This window comes from Erpetoichthys calabaricus, chromosome 3 (assembly GCF_900747795.2).
Source record: "Erpetoichthys calabaricus chromosome 3, fErpCal1.3, whole genome shotgun sequence".
In the NCBI taxonomy this organism is placed as follows: domain Eukaryota; kingdom Metazoa; phylum Chordata; class Cladistia; order Polypteriformes; family Polypteridae; genus Erpetoichthys; species Erpetoichthys calabaricus.
The window spans coordinates 122,318,591-122,344,770 of record NC_041396.2 but is presented as its reverse complement, the minus strand read 5'-3'; the positions used below and the strand labels follow the sequence as shown (position 1 = coordinate 122,344,770).

The following is a 26,180-nucleotide window of genomic DNA, read 5'->3' as shown; positions in this document are numbered from 1 at the left end:
GGCGAGCTTTTAAGCCTGAGAAATCACCCCATAAATGCACACGTTTAATTGCACATGTGTTAATATGTATGCTTACACAGTATTAAAAGACACTCAACAATTAACGTTATTTACCTTTGTTCCCGTGTTTGATAAAAGGCGAGCTTTTAAGCCTGAGAAATCACCCCGTAAATGCACACGTTTAATTGCACATGTGTTAATATGTATGCTTACACAGTATTAAAAGACACTCAAAAATTAACGTCATTTACCTTCGTTCCCGCGTTTGACTCTTGCTGTAAATCTCTTCCTTGTTTTTAGTTCACGTGATTACGTAGGAGGCGTGATGACGCGATACGTGACTCCACCTCCTCTATTAGAGTATATGGACAAAAAACAGGTTCCAGTTATGACCATTACGCGTAGAATTTCGAAATGAAACCTGCCTAACTTTTGTAAGTAAGCTGTAAGGAATGAGCCTGCCAAATTTCAGCCTTCTACCTACACAGGAAGTTGGAGAATTAGTGATGAGTCAGTCAGTCAGTCAGTCAGTCAGTGAGTCAGTGAGGGCTTTGCCTTTTATTAGTATAGATTTGTACTCATTTGAGAAGATTTTTTTATTATGAATATCTTAACGGTCAAAAAACTGTTAACACATATACTGCTACTGTGTGTCCCAATATAAGCGCCAAATTGGTGAAAACCTCCCTTAATGTCAAATAATACCAGATATAAAGATGTGAACCAATTTTAAAATAAACAATACCTCAACTAACTTCAAAATAAACATTATCTCAACTGAAATATCATTTGTAAGGCTTTTAAAAGAAGTAACTTTTTGATTACTCCAGTCTACAGTCGTGGCCAAATGTTTTGAGAATGACACAAGTATTGATGTTCACAAAGCTTGGTGCTTCAGTGTTTTTAGATCTTTTTTGTCAGCTGTTTCTATGGTAACCAAAGTATAATTACAAGCATTTCATAAGTTCCAAAGAATTTTATTGACAATTACATTAAGTTTATGCAAAGAGTTAATATCTGCAGTGTTGTCCATTCTTTTTCAAGACCTCTGCAATTCGCCCTGGCATGCTGTCAATCAACTTCTGGGCCAAATCCTGACTGATGGCAGCCCATTCTTGCATAATCAATGGTTGAAGTTTGTCAGAATTTGTGGATTTTTGTTTGTCCACCCGCCTCTTGAGGATTGATCACAAGTTCTCACTGGGATTAAGGTCTGGGGAGTTTCCTGGCCATGGACCCAAAATTTCGATGTTTTGTTCCCCGGGGCTACTTAGTTATCACTTTTGCCTTATGGTACGGTGCTCCATCATGCTGGAAAAAAGGCATTGTTCATCGCCAAACTGTTCTTGGATGGTTGTAGAGGCTGGTACCATTCTTTATTCATGACAGTGTTCTTAGGCAAAATTGTGAGTGAGCCCACTCCCTTGGCTGAGAAGCAACCCCACACATGAATGGTCTCAGGATGCTTTACTGTTGGCATGACACAGGACTGATGGTAGTACCCACCCTTTTTTCTATGGACAATCTTTTTACCGGATGCCACAAACAATTCGAAAGGGGATTCATCAGAGAAAATTACTTTTCCCCAGTCCTCATCAGTCCTATCCCTGTACCTTTTGCAGAATATCAGTCTGTCCCTGATGTTTTTCTTGGAGAGAAGTGGCTTCTTTGCTGCCCTTCATGACACCAGGCCATCCTCCAAAAGTCTTCGCCTCATTGTGTGTGCAGATGCACTCACACCTGCCTGTTGCCATTCCTGAGCAAGCTATTCACTGGTAGTACTCCAATCCCACAGCTGAATTAACTTTTGAAGACGGTCCTGGTGCTTGCTGGACTTTTTTGGGCACTATGAAGCCTTCTTCAGAATAATTGAACCTCTCTATTCTAACTCAATCAGCATGACATAGTGATCTCCAGCCTTGTCCTTGTCAACTCTCTTACCTGAGTTAATGAGAGGATGATGTCAGCAGGTCCTTTTGTGGCAGGGTTGAAATGCAGTGAAAAGGGGTTTTTGGGATTAAGTTCATTTTCATGGCAAAGAGGGACTTTACAATTAATTGCAATTCATCTGATCACTCTTCATAACATTCTGGAGTATATGTAAATTGCCATCATAAAAACTGAGGCAGGATTTAAGATGTGGTGGAAAGCACACTGATTCTCATTTCTCTGCCATATAACAGTGGGACTCTCATTTTCTCAATTCAAAACACCTTCCAAAGTCTCTCTCTCGCCTCTTTTTGTTCTATTTCTTAGGCCTCTCTGCTCCTCTGCCACTTGAGAATAAACACTAATTCTAATCTCATTTAGACCCCAGCAGGAAAGAGCCTTTAAAGTATGCATTAGGGGTGTATAGGGTGTGATGACCAGTTAGTTGACTTATTAGATTCATATGTGTATATCTAAGCAATTTCTTCTTGCATTTTGAATTGGCCCCATCCGATGACCAACAGGCAGGTTCAGGCCTTTCTTGGCTTAACAGGCTACTATTGCCAGTTCGTACCCCGTTTTTCTGAGAGAGTGACGCCCTTGACCAATCTCACAAAGAGGGGGAAACCAAATCACATGGCATGGGATGATACAACAGAAACTGCATTCAGTGACCTGAAAATGACCCTTACATCAGCTCCAATACTGAAAGCATCTGACTTTTCTATCTCTTTCATCATCCAGATGGACGCTTCAGACACAGGTCTTGGAGCCGTGCTGAGCCAAAGTGTTGATGGAGTGGAACACCCCATTATGTACCTGAGTCGGAAACTGCTGGACTGAGAAACCAGGTATGCGGCAGTGGAGTGAGAAGCTTTGCCAATCGAATGGATGAACACTCAGCTGAGGTACTACCCCTTGGGGTGTGAGTTCACTCTTGTGATGGACCATGCACCTTTACAGTGGATGGCCTTACACAAGGACTCGAACCCGCGTGTCATGAGGTGGTTTTAAGACCTACAGCCATATAAGTTTTTGGTCGTTTATCACCAAGATGTACTACTGCAGGCCAATGCCGATGCCCTTTCCTGGTGCCACAACTTCTTGGACAGGTACACCCAACCCGACGGGTCTGGGCTGAGGCAGGGGCCATGTCACCCATGTGTGAGTAGTAGGACGTTGTATGGACCAAGTGGAGGTAATTCCATGCCAGGACAGGGGGTAGCAGTGTGCGTTAAACCTTCTTCTGTTGTCTCTGCAGACCCGACGCGGGAAAACCTGTCTGACTCATCCCTGAAGACATCACTTCTGGTTCCGGTGCCCAGGACAACGTCACTTCCGGATATGACGTCAGAAGAAGGTCCGTTCCGGTCTTAGCATATAAAGCTGCCATTTTTACAACCTCAAGTCAGTTCACTTTTGGACTTCATCAAAGACACTTCTGTCTACTTTTTCAAAACCCATTGCAGCCAGGGACAATACATGGGTGGCTGCCCCAAACCTTTTTGAGTGTATTGAGTCTGATCATTTCACAATACACACACACATACATACGCACACACACACACACACACACACATACACACATTATATCTAGGAAATAGAATAAATGTAAACATATTTGATATCTTTTGCCTTTTGTATAACCTCAGCATTTGCCCCATGCCCTCTTTGGTATCCTTGTGTGTCTCAACCTGTTAGAAGTGGGGCTTCCCGTCTCAATCATGTTCCTGTAAACAATGCCTCTTAGATTTTGTCATTTTGAGGTGCATTGCTTTATTCCTACCCTCTTTATTACTACCAATACCATTTTATGTATCTACATACAGTGCATCCGGAAAGTATTCACAGCGCATCACTTTTTCCACATTTTGTTATGTTACAGCCTTATTCCAAAATGGATTAAATTCATTTTTTTCCTCAGAATTCTACACACAACACCCCATAATGACAACGTGAAAAAGGTTTACTTGAGATTTTTGCAAATTGAATAAAAATAAAAAAATTGAGAAAGCACATATACATAAGTATTCACAGCCTTTGCCATGAAGCTCAGAATTGAGCTCAGGTGCATCCTGTTTCCCCTGATCATCCTTGAGATGTTTCTGCAGCTTAATTGGAGTCCACCTGTGGTAAATTCAGTTGATTGGACATGATTTGGAAAGGCACACACCTGTCTATATAAGGTCCCACAGTTGACAGTTCATGTCAGAGCACAAACCAAAAATGAAGTCAAAGGAATTGTCTGTACACCTCCGAGACAGGATTGTCTCGAGGCACAAATCTGGGGAGGCACAAATCTGGGGTGTGAATGCCAGGCGTCACATTTGGAGGAAACCAGGCACCATCCCTACAGTGAAGCACGGTGGTGGCAGCATCATGCTGTGGGGATGTTTTTCAGCGGCAGGAACTGGGAGACTAGTCAGGATAAAGGGAAAGATGACTGCAGCAATGTACAGAGACATCCTGGATGAAAACCTGCTCCAGAGTGCTCTTGACCTCAGACTGGGGCGACGGGTTCATCTTTCAGCAGGACAACGACCCTAAGCACACAGCCAAGATATCAAAGGAGTGGCTTCAGGACAACTCTGTGAATGTCCTTGAGTGGCCCAGCCAGAGCCCAGACTTGAATCCGATTGAACATCTCTGGAGAGATCTTAAAATGGCTGTGCACCAACGCTTCCCATCCAACGTGATGGAGCTTGAGAGGTGCTGCAAAGAGGAATGGGCGAAACTGGCCAAGGATAGGTGTGCCAAGCTTGTGGCATCATATTCAAAAAGACTTGAGGGTGTAATTGCTGCCAAAGGTGCATCGACAAAGTATTGAGCAAAGGCTGTGAATACTTATGTACATGTGATTTCTCAGGTTTTTTATTTTTAATAAATTTGCAAAAACCTCAAGTAAACTTTTTTCAAGTTGTCATTATGGGGTGTTGTGTGTAGAATTCTGAGGAAAAAATGAATTTAATCCATTTTGGAATAAGGCTGTAACATAACAAAATGTGGAAAAAGTGGTGCGCTGTGAATACTTTCCGGATGCACTGTATATTTTATCCATTGGTTCATTTGTAGTGCTGCTGCCTCACTGTAAGGAAATTAGGGTTCATGTTCTGGGTTCTCCTTGTGTGGAAGTTTGCATGTTCTCCCCATGGGTGTGCTCTGGTTTCTTCCCACAAAAGGTTAGGTGGATTACTGTTGTTGAACTGTCCCATGCATGTGGTGTGTGCATATGTGTGAGTCTGTTCACCCTATGATGGATTGGTGCCCAGTCCAGGGATTGCTGCCTTGCACCCACTTGCTGGGATATACTCCAGCTCCATCTGATGTTATACATTCAGTAATGCTCTCTCTATATAGATGCATTTTATCAAGCTGTGTGCAACTTCTGTGATGTTGTTTATATACCATTTGTTCAATGAATGCCTCATCTAATAGATGACACTTCTAAATTCTTGAATAATTTTAAAAAGAAGGAATTTGTCTTGAAAACATTAACAAAACAAGAACAGAAAAGTTTATTGATATTCAAGTGGAAAATGCCTTGATTATAAAATTAAAAATTTTAATCACTGTTTACGCAGTGGGTAGCGCTGCTGCCTTGCAGTTGGGAGACCTGGGGACCTGGGTTCGCTTCCCGGGTCCTCCCTGCGTGGAGTTTGCATGTTCTCCCCGTGTCTGCGTGGGTTTCCTCCGGGTGCTCCGGTTTCCTCCCACAGTCCAAAGACATGCAGGTTAGGTGGATTGGCGATTCTAAATTGGCCCTAGTGTGTGCTTGGTGTGTGGGTGTGTTTGTGTGTGTCCTGCGGTGGGTTGGCACCCTGCCCAGGGTTGGTTCCTGCCTTTTGCCCTGTGTTGGCTGGGATTGGCTCCAGCAGACCTCCGTGACCCTGTGTTCGGATTCAGCGGGTTGGAAAATGGATGGATGGATTACTGTTTACTTTGCAATTTTACCTGAACCCAGAACTAATAATGGCTTTTAGCCCTTTGCTTGGTAGGCAAAATATTCTGGGTAATGATGGCCAAGTTTAGGGGTTTATCTAAAGGGATCTATAGTGTGCAGCTGTGATAATCAAGAGTCCAAGACATCATAAAGGTTTGGGGCAGCCACCCGTATATTGTTTTTCCCAGCTGCAAAAGGGTTGAAATAAGTAGCACGATGTGCATATTACAGAGTCCAAAACAGAACTGACTGTAGTAGCCCAAGATGGAGGCTTTAAAGGCCTGTAGAGGAACTGATGTCATCAAAATGGCTGGAACCAGAAGTGACGTCAGCAAAGGGACTGGCTTCGGAAGTGATGTCAGCAAAGGGGCCGGCTTCTGAAATGACGTCAGCAAAGGGGTCAGCTTCGGAAGTGACGTCAGCTGAGGCGCCGGAACCTTGAAGGATTTCCTAGGAAAGGTCTGTAGGGAACTGAGAAAGACAGTCAGTATACTCCGCCGCCCCCGGTCGGATGTTTTATTACACTTACTCAGACCCTTTAGCTGCCTCCTACTCGCACGTGTGTGACAGCAGCATATATAATGAGTAATTATTAGCATGTCAATGTGAGTTAAAAGGTTATGCTGAGGTATCTATCTATGCAAACAAACAAAAACAATTGATATAATTTTAGCCCTTCTCTCATGGACCTCTGTTCTCTTACCTAGACATCCATCCATCCATTTTCCAACCCGCTGAATCCAAACACAGGGTCACGGGGGTCTGCTGGAGCCAATCCCAGCCAACACAGGGCACAAGGAAGGGAACCAATCCCGGGCAGGGCGCCAACCCACCGCAGGACACACACACAAACACCAAGCACACACTAGGGCCAATTTAGAATCGCCAATCGACCTAACCTGCATGTCTTTGGACTGTGGGAGGAAACCGGAGTGCCCGGAGGAAACCCACGCAGACACGGGGAGAATATGCAAACTCCACGCAGGGAGGACCCGGGAAGCGAACCCGGGTCTCCTTACTGCGAGGCAGCAGCGCTACCACTGCGCCACCGTGCTGCCCACCTAGACATCCAGCAAATGCTATTCTGTCTGTGTACCATCTCTGACAAACCAGTATTAGCCTCTTGAGTGAAATCTCCTGACGCACTCTGTAAATCCTCTTTTTTTTAATCTAACCTTACCTGAACTTTCAGCAGTGCAGATTAATAGATCACTTGGCTCCAATATACAAAAGTGGCAAGCTACTGTGCCCTTGGTTCAGAGTTGGTTGGTGGGGGTCTGCACCATGCCATTAATCTTAGTCCTTAATTTTCCTCTTTTTTATTTCTCTTTCTCCCTTATGGCTCACTGCATGTGTCTGGCCTATCTTACTGCTCTGCGTGGTCATCAGTAACTTTAATTCTATGTGGACCCCTTTTTACAGGGGAATTTAGGAAGTTGCTAGGGGGTTGGGTTTCATGGTGGGAGTTCTTGTTACCTTTTATGGTTATAATTTGTTTGCCTATGATTCCTGAATGTGTTTCTGTTTATTGAACTTATGATATTTTTTTCTCCTTGTTGAACATAAAATATTTTTTTCATCACAAAAGAAATAATGATATGGTCTTTCTCTCTCAATCATTTTGTTTGAATGCTGTAATATTTATTATCAAGTGGCTATAAAATGTATTTAACAAATGGCATCACTACACAGATCATTTTTGATATCTAAGATGTTTAGAAGCAGTGTTTAAAGTGGAGTCCCAAAGATGTCAGATGTGACATCATATCTTGTCTAAATGTAATGCAGAACTTGAGAGATGTGCAGCAAATGAAGTTTATATAAATAAATATAAAATGTTACTTGTTAGAATGTACTGACTTGTACATGATGTACACTGTTATGATCTTAAATGCATACCAAGGCTAATTTAAAGGCAAATAAGATGCAGAACTATGCAGATTACAGAGAGAAAAATGTATACTTAACATTCTGTGACATTTTTAAAGTTGTATAATTCAATTCATGGTCAAAGAGGAACAGAACCCATCGTGGCATCATGGGGTGCAAGACAGTATTCAGCCTTAAAAAGGATGCCACTCTATTGCAGAGCAGACTCATGCTCTAACTGGCATTGGGCTAGATCACCAACTAAACTTCAACAAACATCTTAGTGATGCAGGAGCATAAACCCACACAGACACAAAGAGAATGTACAAATTCCACACAATGAGTGACCTAGGTTTGACTAACATTTTACTTTTCTCCAGAATTAGTAAATAACTTGCAGATCAAAAGTAACATTAACCTGACTTCTCTCACCCACATTGACAAATAAACGTATTTTACTCACCTCCTCAGCTGGAAGACCACACACAGAGGCCACATCATTTATCCAACACTCTGAAGTAATCATTCCTTGGGGGCCACCAAAACCACGAAAGGCAGTATTTGATGGCAAGTTTGTTTTACAGACATAGCCAAGTCCTCTGATATTTGGAATATTGTACACATTATCCATATGGAACAAGGCTCTCTCCATTATCTGTAAAAAAAAAAGGTAAATAACCTCATATTAAAACCATACTAATATTATAATTACAAATATACTGTGTACATACTGTACTCATGTGGCATTCATTCATTCAGGAAGTGGACCCCGGAGGCTGAGAATACTCTGAGAGAACTTTTTGGAACTACAGACTGGGATATCCTGCAGGGATCTCATAATGAGAACATTGAGGAAGTTGTTGACTGCACTACTGACTACATCAACTTCTGTATGGACATTGTAGTTCCTGTAAGAACAGTACGCTGCTATGCTAACAACAAGCCATGGATTACAAGTAACATCAAGGGCCTTTTGAATCAGAAGAAAAGGGCTTTTAAAGACGGTGATCAGCATGAGCTCAAGCGCGTGCAGAAGGAACTCCGAGTCCAACTCAGGGCGGCGAAGGAGCAGTACAGGAGAAAGCTGGAGCAGAAGTTGCAGAATAACAGCATGAAGGAAGTGTGGGATGGGATGAAGATCATCACTGGCTGCAGCTCGAAGCGGGGTACCACCATTGAGAGAGACGTGAAGAGAGCAAACGAAATGAACAACTTTTTTAACAGGTTTGACCACCCTAACCCACTCTCACTCTCACCTCGGAGTACTGCACCCTCCACACATCCTTCTGCTGATACCAGCATAGGAAAAACATCCCCACCCATAATAACAACAGCGCAAGTGAGCAGAGAGCTGAGGAGACTTCGTGCCAGCAAAGCAGCGGGTCCAGATGGAGTATCGCCACGACTGCTGAAGGTCTGTGCATCGGAGCTGGGGGGTCCTCTACAGCGCATCTTCAACCTGAGCCTGGAACAGTGGAGAGTCCCGAGGCTTTGGAAAACATCTTGTATCACCCCAGTCCCAAAGGTATCACGTCCTAGTGAGCTGAATGACTTTCGGCCTGTTGCTCTGACATCACATGTGATGAAGACCATGGAGAGGCTGCTGCTTCACCACCTTAGGCCACAGGTTCAACACGCCCTTGACCCTCTGCAGTTTGCATATCAGGAGAAGGTGGGAGCGGAAGATGCCATCATCTATATGCTACACCGATCCCTCTCTCACTTGGACAGAGGCAGTGGTGCTGTAAGAATTATGTTTCTAGACTTCTCTAGCGCCTTCAACACAATCCAACCTCTGCTCCTTAGGGACAAGCTGACAGAGATGGGATTAGATTCATACCTAGTGGCATGGATCGTGGACTATCTTAAAGACAGACCTCAGTATGTGCGTCTTGGGAACTGCACGTCTGACATTGTGGTCAGCAACACAGGAGCGCCACAAGGGACTGTACTTTCTCCGGTCCTGTTCAGCCTATATACATCGGACTTCCAATACAACTCGGAGTCCTGCCATGTGCAAAAGTTCGCTGATGACACTGCTATCGAGGGCTGTATCAGGAATGGGCTGGAGGAGGAGTATAGGGACCTAATCAATGACTTTGTTAAATGGTCCGACTCAAACCACCTACACCTGAACACCAGCAAAACCAAGGAGCTGGTGGTGGATTTTAGGAGGCCCAGACCCCTCATAGACCCAGTGATCATCAAAGGTGACTGTGTGCAGATGGTGCAGACCTATAAATATCTGGGAGTGCAGCTGGATGATAAATTAGACTGGACTGCCAATACTGATGCGCTGTGCAAGAAAGGACAAAGCCGGTTATACTTCCTTAGAAGGCTGGCTTCCTTCAACATCTGCAATAAGATGCTGCAGATGTTCTATCAAACAGTTGTGGCGAGCGCCCTCTTCTACGCAGTGGTGTGCTGGGGAGGCAGCATTAAGAGGAAAGACGCCTCACGCCTGGACAAACTGGTGAGGAAGGCAGGCTCTATTGTTGGCATGGAGCTGGACAGTTTAACATCTGTTGCAGAGCGAAGGGCGCTCAGAAGGCTCCTATCAATTATGGAGAATCCACTGCATCCACTTAATAGTATCATCTCCAGACAGAAGAGCAGCTTCAGCGACAGACTGCTGTCACTGTCCTGCTCCACAGACAGATTGAGGAGATCGTTCCTCCCCCAAACTATGCGACTCTTTAATTCCACCAGGGGGGGTAAACGTTAATATTTAACATTATACATAGTTATTGTCTGTTTTTTTCACCTGTATTATTATCATTCTTTAATTTAATATTATTTATTGTATCAGTATGCTGCTGCTGAAGAATGTGAATTTCCCATTGGGATTAATAAAGTATCTATCTATCTATCTATCTATCTATCTATCTATCTATCTATCTATCTATCTATCTATCTATCTATCTATCTATCTATCTATCTATCTATCTATCTATCTATCTATCTATCTATCTATCTATCTAATAAATTGAAATCAAACCTGAAAACCTGAAAATCAAAACCTGAGCTGTCATTCACGTAAGCACCTAAAAAGGAAGCACACTACTGAAATACACTGAGTGCCTTCTTTGCTAAGCACACCCACCAAAAAGAATTGTTATCCTCTATTTGTCCTCAGAAATGTAATTTGCTAGGTAATTGCCTTAACGTGGTACCAGAAGTGTAATATAGGATGCTGACCCTTGCCCACTATAATGTGTGCTGTAGTTATTACAGTTTACCTGGTGGTGCACCATTACTTCATACAGTTTTCTTTAACTCATCTCACAAATGTTCTACAAGAATGAAATCTGCTGTCTAGAGTGGTCACTGCATTAAGGTAAATTTACTGCCCTGTTCCTGGAACTGCAAAGCTTTGAGGATTGTGGCAGGTGCACTACCATGGAAGGATTCACATGACTGATGCTGATGTCCACATATCCAATTGTATTCCAATGTTGCACTTCTCAAATGAAGTTACTCACTCAATGAATGTCAGTAAAGCACACTCCAAACCATATATTAACACCCAGCAAAAAAGATGCATGGTCTCAGATGGATTTTTCCATGCACTGGTCTCATCTGGATCATAAAAGGAGCTAATATTCATTAGAATAAGATCAGTTTTCTATTTTACTAGTACTCTCTAGCCGTTGCTAGGTTTGTTGGCTGCCATACCCCATCCCTGAGAACAAACAATCATTTCTGCAATCTGATATTAAATGCTACTGACATTCTCAGATGTTCTTTGACGTGATATAACTCACCTGTTTCTCATGTTTAATTGTGTCAGTTCCTTTTGTTAATGGCCTGTTTTTCAACATGGATTTTGGGGAAAATACCCAAAACATAACTCTTTATATACTATTGACAATGTTTTGTGCAAAAACCCTTGCGGATTCCTAATCCTAAAATACTGTATCATGGCAATGCATGTGGCAGCCACTACCATATCACATTAAAAGCTGATTTCATTTTTAGTGTTTCCTAATGTCTCTCTTAATTACTCCCCCACCCACCACACACACACACACACACGCACGCACACGCACACACACACACACACACACGCACACACACACACACCTACCAACCTGCTTTAAACATCATTGCCTGCACATATGATGCTGTCATAAAGTGAGCCACCAGTTACCAGGAAGATAGCCTCTCAATGTAAATGCAATCTGAACAGACTGAAAGTGGAACTTCTGTATTTATCTCTTATTACCCAGGATAGAGATTTTAATCCAGATTGTTTTTAGTCAACCCCTCACAAAAGAAAAATGTTAGATGTCTCTATCGTATTGTCAGGTAACAATTACAAATAACAAAAAAGAAGAGGGGTTCACTAGTATGCAGTAAGCTCATGGTTTTTTGAACACGACTTATTTACATAATGTACAACACTGAGATGGATTATAATCAGACAGATAACACATAGGATAACACAAAATGAGATACCTGTATGAAAAACTAAACACAACAGAAAGGGTAAATTAAAGCAAGCCCATCATTATTATTCAGTATCTATCTGTAAAACACACTGTTATCATTGGTTTAATGATACCTGTCAATTGTTTGAGAATAACTTTCAACTTTTAAAACACTGTTACTAAAACAACTAGATAGAGAATTCACAGGCATATGTAACTCTACAGAATTAAAATTTTAAAACCAAAAAGTACCTTTTTTAACTGAGTAACTGAATTGAGCTGTTGTTAAGCAAGTCTGACAATGTCTATAAGTAACACGCCAAACAGTATTATAATCAATTGATATATTTTTCATTTATTCTTCTTTGGAGTCCTTATCAAAAAAAAAGACTTGATGAACGAAATAATGGCAAGACAAAAATGGAGAAATTATACTTTATGAATATTCAGCATTCTTTAAAAATGTTTTTGATCTAAGTTAGGTATTACTTACAAGTATATGGAATGATGAAGTATTGCACATATACATACACGAGAGAATTTTGCTTCATTTTAGAAATTTAAAGGGAAGGTAGCTTAGATTGGGCTGATAGACATGCAAGGTATAAGGTTATTTTATAACACTTAAGACAGGGTAAGTAAAGCTCAGAGATCCATAGACACATGTAATAAATTACTAAGTTGTGTTGTAGACAGGAGGATTTCAGGGACCTTTAAGACTCAAACTGATGTTATTTTGGAAAAATTAGGTGGATAAGACTGGTGTGCTTGGACTGAATAACTGGTTCTTATCAAAAATTTTCTAATGTTCTAAAATAAATTGGGACCTCTTTTCTCTGGCCTTAGATATTATATGAAATAACGAAGTGAGCCTCCTGAGGATATTCCCTAAACAGACTAATAATGAAGGCTCACTGACCTCTCTTGGCCATTTTTTACCTTGTAATTGAGAAAACTTCAGGCTACCTTTCTGACAGTATATCCAGACAAGTGCAACTAGGCTGTTTACAACGTTACAGGGGATGAATTATGAGGAAAGAGCCAAGCCTTTTCAGTTTAAGCAAAAGAAGATTTAGTGGAGACATGATTGACATGTTTAAAATTATGAAGGGAATTAGTACAATGAATCAAGACTGTTATTTTAAAATGAGTTCAACAAGAACGCGGAGACACAGTTGAAAACTTGTTAAGGATAAATTTCTCACTCACATTAAGAAGTTTTTCTTTACACAAAGAACCACAGACATACGTAATAAGTTACCAGGTAGTTTGGTAGAGAATAGGACTTTAGGGACTTTCAAAACTAGACTTGATGTTATTTTAAGTGGATAGGAACAGCAAGCTTTGTTGGGCTTAATGGCCTGTTCTCATCTAGATTGTTCTAATGTTCTAAAAATATAGAGATTTGGTTAAGATTCTATGTAATGGTTTTGCTATTAGTTTTTAATCCTATTTTTCTGGGTCACCCCTTCCTACCACAACAGAAGATAATACTATGTATTATAAGGGTAATAAGGAAAAAATGTGTATCTTCACACATCTTAATTTCAACTATACACAGAGACAAAAAGGATCATCAAATTATAAATATTCAAATCCGGCACCAGAGTAATTGTCCTTAGGTCCCATTTTATTTCACCCATGTTATAATCTGTAGTAAAAAGTCCCAATCCAATATTCAAAAACATTCACAAAACTTTACTCCAGGTGTTAGACTTTCCCTTTAATCCTCTCCTTAGCCCAGTCTCCCTCTCTGCCTATAGCAAACAAAATTCTCTTCACTGAAGAAGATGTATCCATTCAGCAATTCTGGATTTTGCGTAATGGGAACTGTCTGCTGTAGGTTTGCCTTAGTGCAATACCTTTATGCCTAATGTTTGCTCTTTTGAACCTTCTCTTGTATTTTGCCATATTTTTCTAATTAAAACCTTTTTCATTTGTAATGATTCCTGGTTTGCCCCTTTATTTAAAGTTCAGGACTTTCAGTTATCTCTCTGTTTGTGTGGTTTTGTGCAATTTGTACATTTTATGTAGCTTAATCCCTAAAGGCCTTCTAGGCCTGAAGCTGACATCTTGAGTAAGAATTAGAAGTCCTAATTAGGAGGCTTTGTGGGGCCAGTAAAGTCTGTTAGTGGGGCCTGAGCCCCTTTCATAGCCATGGATCTAGCTCTGAATGTCAACAAACCTTCACTTGCTAAATACCATCCACACTCTTCTTCTTACACCCCAAGCCTTATTCTCACATACAGCAGACTGGATATAAGTAGTTATTTTCAAATTAGTTGACAGCTTGTCCTACTCTTAATCAATTACACCTTCATATAAACAGATTGCTGCTGTATACAGGTGTTTTTTTAACATGTAGGAGCTGCTGAGTTGCATATAATAAAGTATCTATCTATCTATCTATCTATCTATCTATCTATCTATCTATCTATCTATCTATCTATCTATCTATCTATCTATCTATCTATCTATCTATCTATCTATCTATCTATCTATCTATCTCATAATGTTTAATGGGAAAGCTAATCAATATTGTGTAACTATGCTGAATGTACCAATGTCCAAATAGAGATGTAGCTTGATTATATCTTTACTTAGAAAAATTCTGACAGGAATAACTTGTTTAATTCACAGGGTTTTTACACTCCTTTTCTTGAATTCAATCAACCTCTGGCTAATTGTTCCATGTTACAAAATTTTATGATTCCGCTACTGATTCTGAGGACCAGAGAAATAGTTATCTGTATAATTTTTAGACAAAAGCTAGAAGAAATCTGTAAAAAAAAAAAAAGCTTATGAAAAAATTGTGAAATTTGTACCAATTTATATTGCAATGATTCTAAGAAAGACAAGAGCATGAGAAAGCTGTTTATCTACTTCTGATTATATTAGGGAGATTATTACATTTGAGTGACATACTTAAATCTTTGAAACTAAATCAGATGTGGCTTATTTTATAGGGAATTGAGAACTGCTATTTATGAAAATATGAGAAATATTAGTGAAAAAGAGGTTAACTCACTCGGTATCTGACTTGAATAATGATGCAGATAAAAATTCAAAAAGATATGTGGATTGTGACAAATGTTGTTACAGGTTAAAGACATAATAGACTATGCAAAGTAAAGAATATATTGTGCTTTTATTATTCTTTTCCTTATGTAGTGAAACAGTGAGTGATACTGTAACAACCAATAACTAATAATCCTAACATCATTACAAAATTCTTGCATAATAGGAATTAATCGACTTCATAAGTCTGTACTTACGTTTTCTTCACTTCAAAAGTATACTATATTTACAGTGATCCATTCTATTGCTGTTTTACGGAAGCAAGGATTTTGTTTCCTTTGTTGTTTTATCTTTCCAAATACTTTTTTTAATGTAAATAATACATTGCAATTTGGGTTTAACATGTTAATTTTGAATTTCAAAATATTAACGGTCTATTACAGTGTTTCCCAAACTCTGTCCTGAGGACGCTCTGTGGCTGCAGGTTTTTGTTCCAACCAGATTCTTAATCAGTGACAATACCTGACAACACTCATCTCATTTAATTAGCTGGTGTTTTTTTTTCTTTTATTCAAAATTCAGAAAAACACAGCACCATGATTTTTACATTTATAAGACATTTAGAAATATTTATGCTTTTGCTATAGATTTATATACTTAACTCTCTTTTGTTGATTTCATTATATTTTGCCCTTTCTCTATGCAGTTTTTCCACTTCGTTGTATCTTATTAATGACAATTAAAAATGAGCAGAGCAGACACGCTGGCATACAACACTGAATAATGAAAGGCTGCAACTACTTTAGCATCAGACCCACTAATTAGTAAATAATAGATTAATTAAACAATTAGAACACCTAGAAAAGTAGAATGAAAATCAAGATGAAAATATTGTTAACAAGAAAATAAATACATTATTCTCATATAACCACTTGGTACATTTTAATATTTTTTTTCTTTACCAAACTTAGTTTTCCAATTTCTATATTGTACCCAAAACACAGAACTTGGGAACTAACACATCACTTAATTAGCACAAGAGTCCAATTAAAAACAGAAGCTGGTTGAAACAAAAACCTGCAGCCACAGTGGGTCCCCAGGACCGAGTTTGGGAAACATTGGTCTGTTACCTTTTTAATGTTACTTCAGTTAGATTGTGCAATACTGTGCATTGTGAAATTAACAATTATTATAATCCTCAGCTATACATACCGAAAAAGAGAGGTCAATAGAATTCCCTGCATTGCTGTAATAAGAGACATCTACTGCAGTAACTTGACCTGTCTTCATAAAACCAACCTAAACAACAAAACAAAATGATTGTTAATCAGGAAACAAAGCGTCTAATTAGAAGAATAGTTGAATTCTCAATGCCATACAGTGCATACTTGAAAAGCATTAATGTTTGCCAATTACTGTTTTGTAAAAAACAACAACATAAAATTAAAAAGAACATAACCCATACTGAAACACAACTTGCACATGAGCAAAAGTATCTCAGCAGTCTAAACAGATTATAAAATCACTTAACCTCTCATTTTATTGCTTCTTTCATTGCAGCTAGACAAAAATGAACAAATGACTTTATGGAAGTGTCATGAAAAAATGCCTGCAATTGTGTCCAGAAGGGAGCTCTAGCTCCAAGATCTGGCTCAATGCTAGGAAGTGCACTGTTGAAAGTCCACTTACAATACTCCTTCAAAGCCACAATGGTGATAAAATAACCAAAATATCAATAAACACCAATTGCTATGCAAAAACTATTGTGTACTTGGCTTGTATTAATAAAAAAATGAGCACAATCCATAATCAGGAGACTCAAAATAAATCTGACTGAGTGACGGAGTGATAGTAGAAGTTAGCTGAGGTTCCCTAAGTGCTCCATCTTTTATCTTCTATATATGCTGTCAGAGCATGCAGAGGTTTGGAAGGTGAAAGTCTAATGATGGGCCACAATAAAAAAGAGTTAACTACCTCAGCAGCGTAGAAGCTGTGGTATTCCATTGTGTCTCGGGATCAGCATTTGTGGGGTCTCGATTACCAGTGTGTGACTTTATAACTTTAAGATAAAACTGATTTGGTTCAAAAAATTAGTGTGTAACTAGGAGTTTTAAACCCCTTTCATTAGAAATTTCTGGAAACAAAGGACATCTTCATGAATAGAACAATAATGAGAACACTAAACAAATATGTATAATGAAAAGGAAAAGGAAGCATGAAAAGCACAAAAGAAAAATATGTCATAAGACATTATATGTGTGCAAAACATATACACACACCACAGTGATGCACTGAATATTATTTGAAATTCATAGCTGCTTACAACAAGGAAGGAAAAAAGTTTAAAACGTTTCTGACATTTAAAACAACACACAAATAATGTATGAACTAATTTACATTAATACATTTAAAATAATGTTTGGTTTAGTTTATGAAAAAACAAACAGACAACACACAAAATATGTGTAAATGTGTTTTGAATTTACAAGTTTCATATTTCCACAAAATTTTAATCTGAAAGTTGTGCATACTAGTGATTTAAATGACAATCATTTAAATCAGCCTGATTTGTATATGTGTACTTGCCCACCTATAGACTGGAATTTTGTCAATAAATGTTTTCTGCCTTGTACCTTATGCTGCTGTGATAGGCCCTGGATCCTAATGTTTTCACTTTTTACATTGATGGTGTGGTGAGTACATTATTTAACATCATGTAGTGCAGAACCCATGATTTTTTTACATTTTTGTTTTACATAAAGTATGAAAAAAGAATTTTATAAATTTATTAATTTTCCCTTTTGAATTTCACATAAACATTACAATCTTAATATTTCTTCCCTCAAGGCCTTTTCTTAAAATATGTTTGGTAAACTATCATGCTTTCTGGTAATTCTCTATGAGTAATGGTTATTTTCTTGCTAACCTTCCATACAGACCATTGATACACAGAGCTGTTTTAACTGACAAATGGCAACAAACTCTGTTGATCTTCTAAGGTTATTGCTGGCCTCTAAGCAGCTTTCATCAAAATGACCCTTTATGCTTAGATGTTAAATCTTGATATCCTTGTCTAGACAGTATCTAAGTGATGTAATTCAGGTCAGGTTTGAATACTTTTGCAAGAAAATATTATGTATTAGGGGCTAACAGTATTTAAGAGATTAAAAAATATATGTTAAAAATGTATGATTAGTTTAATAATAGCATTTTCCCAAATGTATTAACTGTTAAACAATATTTAAACAAACTAGATGGCTATAAGTTGCTCCTGTTCTATGATATCTTTTTTGTGACACACCTTGTATTTTCCAAAGAATGGGTGCCTTCCTCCAGAAACAAGCATATCTTCATCCCGGCTTAGCATGCATCTAACTGGGCACTTCATTCTGTTATTTAGAGCAAAACAATGTTTATTTTAGTGGACACCAAAAAATAACCAGAGGAAAAAGGAGCATAGGAAAAAAATCCTGAGACTGGTTAGCAGAAGTGTGTAGAATTTCTTTTTTTTCTTACTTGTTAGCAGCAACTGCCACAACAGTAGATAAAATACTGTTCCTGGTTTCTTTTCCACCAAAACCACCTCCAATTCTCTTTACTCTGCAAACAACTCGACTGGAAGGAACTCCCAAAGCTTTGGCAGCATGGGACTGAAACACATCACAGAGATAACAAGTATAGAGTGAATATACTGCATGCATGTCATAACTGCCTTTGAAAATGAATGTATATCATATTTAAATTTTTCTTTACAACTTAGTTTTTTCTTTTTTTACATATGGTTTTATTGATTTTATTTGAAGCAAACAGTAATCCATACAAACAAGTCGAACTTAACAAACCACAATTCAACCTCCACCTAAGGGAAAGATAGGATAGCCAACAACCAGAGCAAATCTTTAAAAGCAGCAAGGAAGGAAGAATATAATTTTCACCGATACAGATGCTTATTCTGAAATGTTAATGATTAAGATCCTGCCATATTTAAAAAAAGTTTTGAACAGATCCTCAAAGTACGAATTTGATTTCTTCCAATTGCAAATAGTATAGCACATCAATTAGCCACTGATTTAAAAGAGGTGGGGTGGGATTCTTTCAATCTAAGTCTATGTGCTAGCAGAAAGGTAGAGGCAATTACAGTTTGTTTGTCCTTCTCCACGTTAAGCCTTGGGGCTGCACCAAACACAGCTGTTAATGGGTTAGGAGTGATTGTGACACCAAGGCTGTCTGAGAGGTATTCAAATATTTTTGTCCAAAATTTTGTTAATTTGGTGCATGCCCAAAACATGTGGCCCAGTGACGATAGAACTAGATTGCAAAATTCACAGATTGAATATTGCCCTGGATACATTTTTGACAATTTTAAACAAGATAAATACACTCAATAAAAGATTTTAAGTTGAATAATTGAATGCTTTGCACATACGGAGCTAGAGTGTATTCTATGAATGGCTGCCTTCTATTCCTTTTCTGAAATATTAAGTGAACAGTCTTTTCTCCACCGTACCCTGGGATCTTTGAAATGAAAGGATTTTAAAATGTTTTATATATTATAGCGATGCTATCTGAGTCTCCAAGACTGATCATTATTTCTTCTGGAATAGAAATAGGTGGGAGGTAAGGAAAATTGGGCAGGTTCCATTTAACAAAGTTTCCAATTTGAAAGTAGCAGAAAAATTGTGTTGATGAGAAGTTAAATTTGGACATTATCTATATACTATTCTCTAAGTGTTTTAATCCTGCACATTTTCCAAATATTAAATACTGTGTATGTTTGAGATGGTAGAACAAGGTGGTCGTCATGTAGAAGTGCAACAGATAAAAGCTTTTCTGTCTTAAAGTGCTGGTATTATTGGTATTGGTTCCATATGCTGAGTGATAATGGAAATTGTGTTATTTGTGTATTGATGATAATTTGTATTTACTGGGGCACAAAGCTGGGAATATAAAGAAGTACTGAATATTTTAATTCTATTGAAGACCAGGCTTGTATATATTCAACGAGTTGTATTGATGTCCAGGTCATTATGGCTTGTATATTTGCCACCCAGTAATGAAATGAAAGTTGAGTAGTGCCATGCCCCCTTCTGTTTTAGGTTGTTGAAGAGTCGCCCTTTGGATGCATGGATGTTTCAAATTTCAAATAAATTAGGTTATGATTTAATCTAATTTCTTAAAAAATGATTTGTTAATATATATGAGGATGCTTTGAAATAAAAAAAGAAGTTTGGAAAGGATGTTCATCTTGACAGTGTTGATTCTCCCTACTAATATGAGATGGATGGTAAAACCATCTATTCATGCCTATTCATGTCAATTTTTTTCCATGCAGACAGCAAAAGTTTGTTGAAAAAGAGCTTTATATTTACTTTTGATATTTACCCCTAGGTACAGTATATAAACTGATCTGCTAAGAAAAATGGAAAGTGCCATGTCTAAAATTATGGGCTAAAAAGTTCACTAGAAAAAGCACACTTTTATTCAAATTGATTTTGAGCCCAGATATCTTTTGAAATTCTGCTAGTGTTTTTAGGACTGCTGGCATGGAATGTTGAGGGTTTGATATACATAGTAAAATATCATCTACATATAGTGATATTTTCTGTTCAAGTCCTTCTCTGGGGATCCCCTTTTGCTTTGATCTTTGATTTAGCTTTCTTTACTTTGATCTTAGTTTCATAAAAATTGCCAGTTTGACCACTCTCGGAGGGCGCGATTAAAAAAAATTATGCCACTCAGCTCTTCTTTACTGTGTTGATTGCCTGGAGTAAGTTCAAGGAGGCTAGATTACAATAAAACAGCCTAAAAAGGAAAAATGAGAATAAAATCAGGAAATGATTCATATAAAATCAGGAAATGACTGATATAATGAAAGAAATAATGTAAAAAGATTGCAAGAAATCTGTAAATATGGAAAAATATTGCTGACACCTCTGAAATTGTCATTGCCTTGCAACTGACTAGCAGCAGGAGGCAAGGTAAAGGGGAATGTTTAGTAAGAAGATTGGCAAATACTTAGATGGACCTCATATACATGCTCAAGTCAAAGAACACACTGTAAGTGACTATATGTGAGCCTCAGTTTTAACCAAGTCCTTTTTTCTGAAAGAAGGTTTACAGTTGTTCCAATGGGATTTCTAGGAGGAATCAACATGTCCCTATCTACCTCAGCAAAAAATTGGGTGCAGTTAAATATGAGCTGGTAAAAGATTGTAGTAACTGCAAGATACGGGAACGCGATTCCTACACTTCACAACCCGAAAGGGAAGTGGACGATATTTGAAGGATAAAATAGCATAACCATATTCAGTCCTTGGCCCCTCTTGTCCCCAATGCACGCCCTTAAATAACTGGCAAAAAATCACACGCAAAAGAAAGTGGGACTGATAAATATATTGAAATTTGCTGTTTACATTTACTTGCTCAGTGCCCGAGTGCTCATTAGTGAACCCCTACAGTTCAGTTCCTACCATATGGCAGGAGGAAACACAACAGTCCTCTGGCGAAATGGCTTCTCCGCAGACTATCACGAAGAAATGCAACTCATGAATCCAACTCACCAGTTGGGAGCGCCCGGAGAATACCAGTTCCTGGCCTCTTCTCAGGGATTCGTCACCTGATTATTTCTTCGGGGTGGCCACCCACAAATAGCAGATGTCCCTGGGTGAAGTAAGATCCTGAATGATTCTTAGAGCGTGGATAGTCACCTCCTTGCCTTCAGCCTTTTCCTTCCTTTTTTTTTCTTCCTTGATCCGCCATTCCCCTTAAAAAGAAGAAGTTTCCCGCCGAAACATCCTTTCCCCTCTCGGTTGTTATGGAAAAATGACGCCGGCAACAGACAGCTGGAATATTTACTGGGCGGGATCCTCCCAGCACTGGGACGTCATCAAAAGTGCCTGAAGGGCTATTTACAGACACCCTTCCAGCCAACATTATAAAGTGACAGACAGTCCAGCAGGCCAACCAGACTGTCAAGTTATGTAACCTTGCTACAAGATGACCATTTAAAGAGCTATCTAAAATAACGTTCTTTTAATGCTGTTCTTTAAAGAACCAGAGACTTTTGAAAGACATGATGAATCATCCCCTTCCATCATCCTTCTTGTTAAAACATTTTATATTGAAAGATGCCATACCAAATTTTTTCAAAAAATGATATTAGCTTAACAGTCAGAGCACAGATAGGGATAATAACTTTTACAATGATAGCTAAGACATTGGGGCTAACCTGAACTGTACCCTGGCTTCATTAATTACTTGTATTAAAATGGTTAATTCATTTCAACTCTAATCCTAAAATAGGATTTACAATGTGATTAATTTTTAAAAGAAATTAAGAACACGGACATCTTCAGGTCATTGTCGTGGACATTTCTTTATCGTTTTTGGGCACAGTTAACATTTTGTTACTCTGTTCTATGCTTTTCTGTGTTCCAGTTGCATGCCATACACAATAATCATTGCAGTTGCACACAAAAGATGCCAGTGCCCATGTCATCACAATAATAATGAAATTTATAAAGTATGAAAATAAAAAGTAATAATGTTCAGAAAACAATATAACATGAGGCAGAGTGAATTGCTACACATTCATTACAATAAGAACACGGAAGCATGTTAGGTTGAGCCCTTCTGCATAAACCACATAGTATGGATTTTTATGTTTCTGACTCTTAAAAAAAGTTACTGCTTTCGCAATAGTAATAAACATAATTATGTGAACTCCAACAGGCATCGGGACAGTTTGCAACCAAGTGTGAAGCGGCAGGGATGAGGATGAGCACCTCCAAATGTAAGACTATTTTGCAGGAAATAACAACAACAACATTTATTTATATAGCACATTTTCATACAAAAAGTAGCTCAAAGTGCTTTACATAATGAAGAGAAGAAAAATAAAAGACAAAATAAGAAATTAAAATAAGACAACATTAATTAACATAGAAAGGAGTAAGGTCCGATGGCCAGGGTGGACAGAAAAAACAAAAAAAACCTCCAGAATAGGTGGACTGTACTCTGTGAGTGGGAGGTGAGTTAATGACTTAGGTGGAGGAGTTTAACTACTTCAAGGTCTTGTTCAAGAGTAAGGGAAAAATGTATGGTGAGATCAACAAATAATTTCCTTAAAAATATCCTAAAGGTAACTGGTAGAACATATCTATCTTTAATTAGTGGCATCTCTTAAGATAAAATAACATAAATTATTATGAGCAAATTTAGGAAAATAAACATATTTCTGTGAACAAAGTACATGCATTGTAAATAAATGAATACAACATTAAAAAAGCTGTAAATTGTATAACTGCATTAAATTCTTAACCACAGAAAGAAACCTAATAAAGTATATTTTAGAATTTAGTGTTCTAGTTGCAGGCAGAAGCTGGCTCCAAAAATTAATTGAAACTCAAAGCAAAAATCATAGTTACATACTAGCTCCAGTTTAAGAATCCCTGACTTACTTTGCAGTGATATTTTAACTTAAAACATTGTGGTATCACAACCAAATATGCAATAGGCGATGAGGTATGCAATACATTAGATGATTAAAATTTTAATAAGACCTAGAAAGTTCCTAAACAAAAATACAAATGTTCCATTCCAGCTTTACAAAGAAAACTAGAGGTATGGAAATTCTTATACATAGAACAGTCTCATTTGTAGCATCAGATGTAGTATCTGATCCTGAAGGGAGATATGTGATTGTCATGGGCAACTTATTTAACTGTAAAGTGATTTTGATAAATGTTTATGCACCCAATGTCGATAATAGGGAATTCATGCAAAATGTATTTGCATCTATTCCCAATGTGAACACTCATAAAATTATAATGGCTGGGACTTTAATTGTGTTTTAAATCCACTCTTAGATAGGTCTCCTGTCACAGGGGGGATGACATCTAACACTGTAAAGACAATTACACAGTTTTTAACTGACCACAACTTATCAGACCCCTGGAGGATTCTAAACCCAAACTCAAGAATATATTCCTTCTACTCACCAGTGCATCATTGCTACTCAAGAACTGATTATTTATTTATAGATAATAATTTCTTGCCTTGCGATTAAATCTTGCAAGTACAACACTATTGTTATTTCTGACCATGCCCCTCTGATCTTGGAGCTGAAATCATTATGCCCCACATACTAATCTCGCAGATGGCATCTTAACCCACTTCTATTAGCAGATGAGAACTGTACAGAATTTATATAAAAAAAATCAGTTTCTTCCTAGAGACAAATATATCCTCAGAGGTCTCTGCAGGAATAATCTGGGAAACTCTAAAGGCCTTCTTAAAATGATAGATTATTTCATATCTTTCCCAAAGAAATAAATTAGAAACCAAGAAGGTATCAGAGCCAACCAGCGAAATTAATAGAATAGATCAAGAACATGCCAGATATCCAAGTGAGGCTCTTCATAGGAAAAGACAGGCTTTGCATTCAGAGCTCAATCTCTTAACAACCAAAGAAACTGAACAACTCATTTTTAAATCAAGACATCATTACTATGAAAACGGAGAGAAAGCTAATAAACTCTTAGCTCAACAAATCCACAAGCAAGAAGTTCGCAATACAATCCCAGCAATTACCAACACGAACTGAGGTAAAATCATCCATCCATCCATCCATTTTCCAACCCGCTGAATCCGAACACAGGGTCACGGGGGTCTGCTGGAGCCAATCCCAGCCAACACAGGGCAAAAGGCAGGAACCAATCCTGGGCAGGGTGCCAACCCACCGCAGGACACACACAAACACACCCACACACCAAGCACACACTAGGGCCAATTTAGAATCGCCAATCCACCTAACCTGCATGTCTTTGGAATGTGGGAGGAAACCGGAGCGCCCGGAGGAAACCCACGCAGACACGGGGAGAACATGCAAACTCCACGCAGGGAGGACCCGGGAATCGAACCCAGGTCCCCAGATCTCCCAACTGCGAGGCAGCAGCGCTACCCACTGCGCCACCGTGCCGCCCGAGGTAAAATCATTGACCATAAAAATATAATGCACACATTTAGAGACTACTATAAATCTTTATATTCTACTGAGTTTAAAGAAGACAACACACAATTTAATGCATTTCTGGATACATTACAAATACCACAAATAGATACTTTTATTGCAGAGGAATTGGATAAACCTCTGGTGCTATCAGAATTACTAGATGCTATAAAGTCACTTCAAAGCAGGAAAGCAGCGGGGCCTGATGGCTACCCTGTCGAATTTTAAGAAATTCTCCACTCAGCTAGCTCCCCTCTTATTAGCAACATTTACAGAAGCTAGAGACAATCAAATTCTACCTCAAACTTTTCACCAAGCATTAATCACCGTCTTTCCCAAACAAAACAAGGACTTATTACAATGTTCATCATACAGACCAATTTCACTTCTGAATAATGATGTTAAGATACTCTTCAAAGTCCTAGCTATAAGGATGGAGAAAGTGTTGCATTCGGTAATATCACAAGATCAAACTGGATTTATTAAAGGCCGACACTCAGCTTCCAATCTCCGACGCCTGTTTAATGTAATATATTCACCTGCAAAGTCAAACACTCCGGAGATATTATTATCGTTGGATGCAGAAAAAGCATTTGATATGATTGAATGGAACTACCTTTTCACTACATTAGAGAAATTTGGGTTTGGCCCGAATATTTGTGCATGGATCAAACTACTGTATACCAATCCAGAAGCTTCAGTTTGTATTAACAACATTTGCTCAGACTACTTTAAACTAGAACGTGGTACCAGACAAGGATGCCCCTTGTCACCAGTGCTATTGACAATTGCCATTGAACCTCTGGCAGTTCATTGGCAAAACGCTTATCAGATAAAGGGGATTATCAGATACAAACAGAAAATTTCTCTATATGCAGATGATATGGTTTTGTATATATCAGACCCACAAAATACTGTGCCTGCAGTCTTAACAGCACTTACAGAATTTCAAAAGATCTCTCGTCCCAGAATTAATTTAAATAAA

At 38.5% G+C, this 26,180-nt stretch overlaps 1 protein-coding gene across 2 annotated transcripts in view; it reads right to left on the bottom strand.

The window, feature by feature from the left end:
• The window catches only part of xdh (xanthine dehydrogenase), a 252,474-nt gene that overhangs the window by 61,668 nt on the left and 164,626 nt on the right, over positions 1–26,180 (bottom strand). For both annotated transcript variants that reach the window (XM_051924248.1, XM_051924249.1), the window contains exons 22-25: positions 18,703–18,836; positions 18,488–18,575; positions 16,399–16,485; positions 8,202–8,393 (exon numbers count right to left, since the gene is read on the bottom strand). In XM_051924248.1, the coding sequence (XP_051780208.1) occupies positions 8,202–8,393; positions 16,399–16,485; positions 18,488–18,575; positions 18,703–18,836 (501 nt within the window). The remainder of the gene's footprint in view (positions 1–8,201; positions 8,394–16,398; positions 16,486–18,487; positions 18,576–18,702; positions 18,837–26,180) is intronic.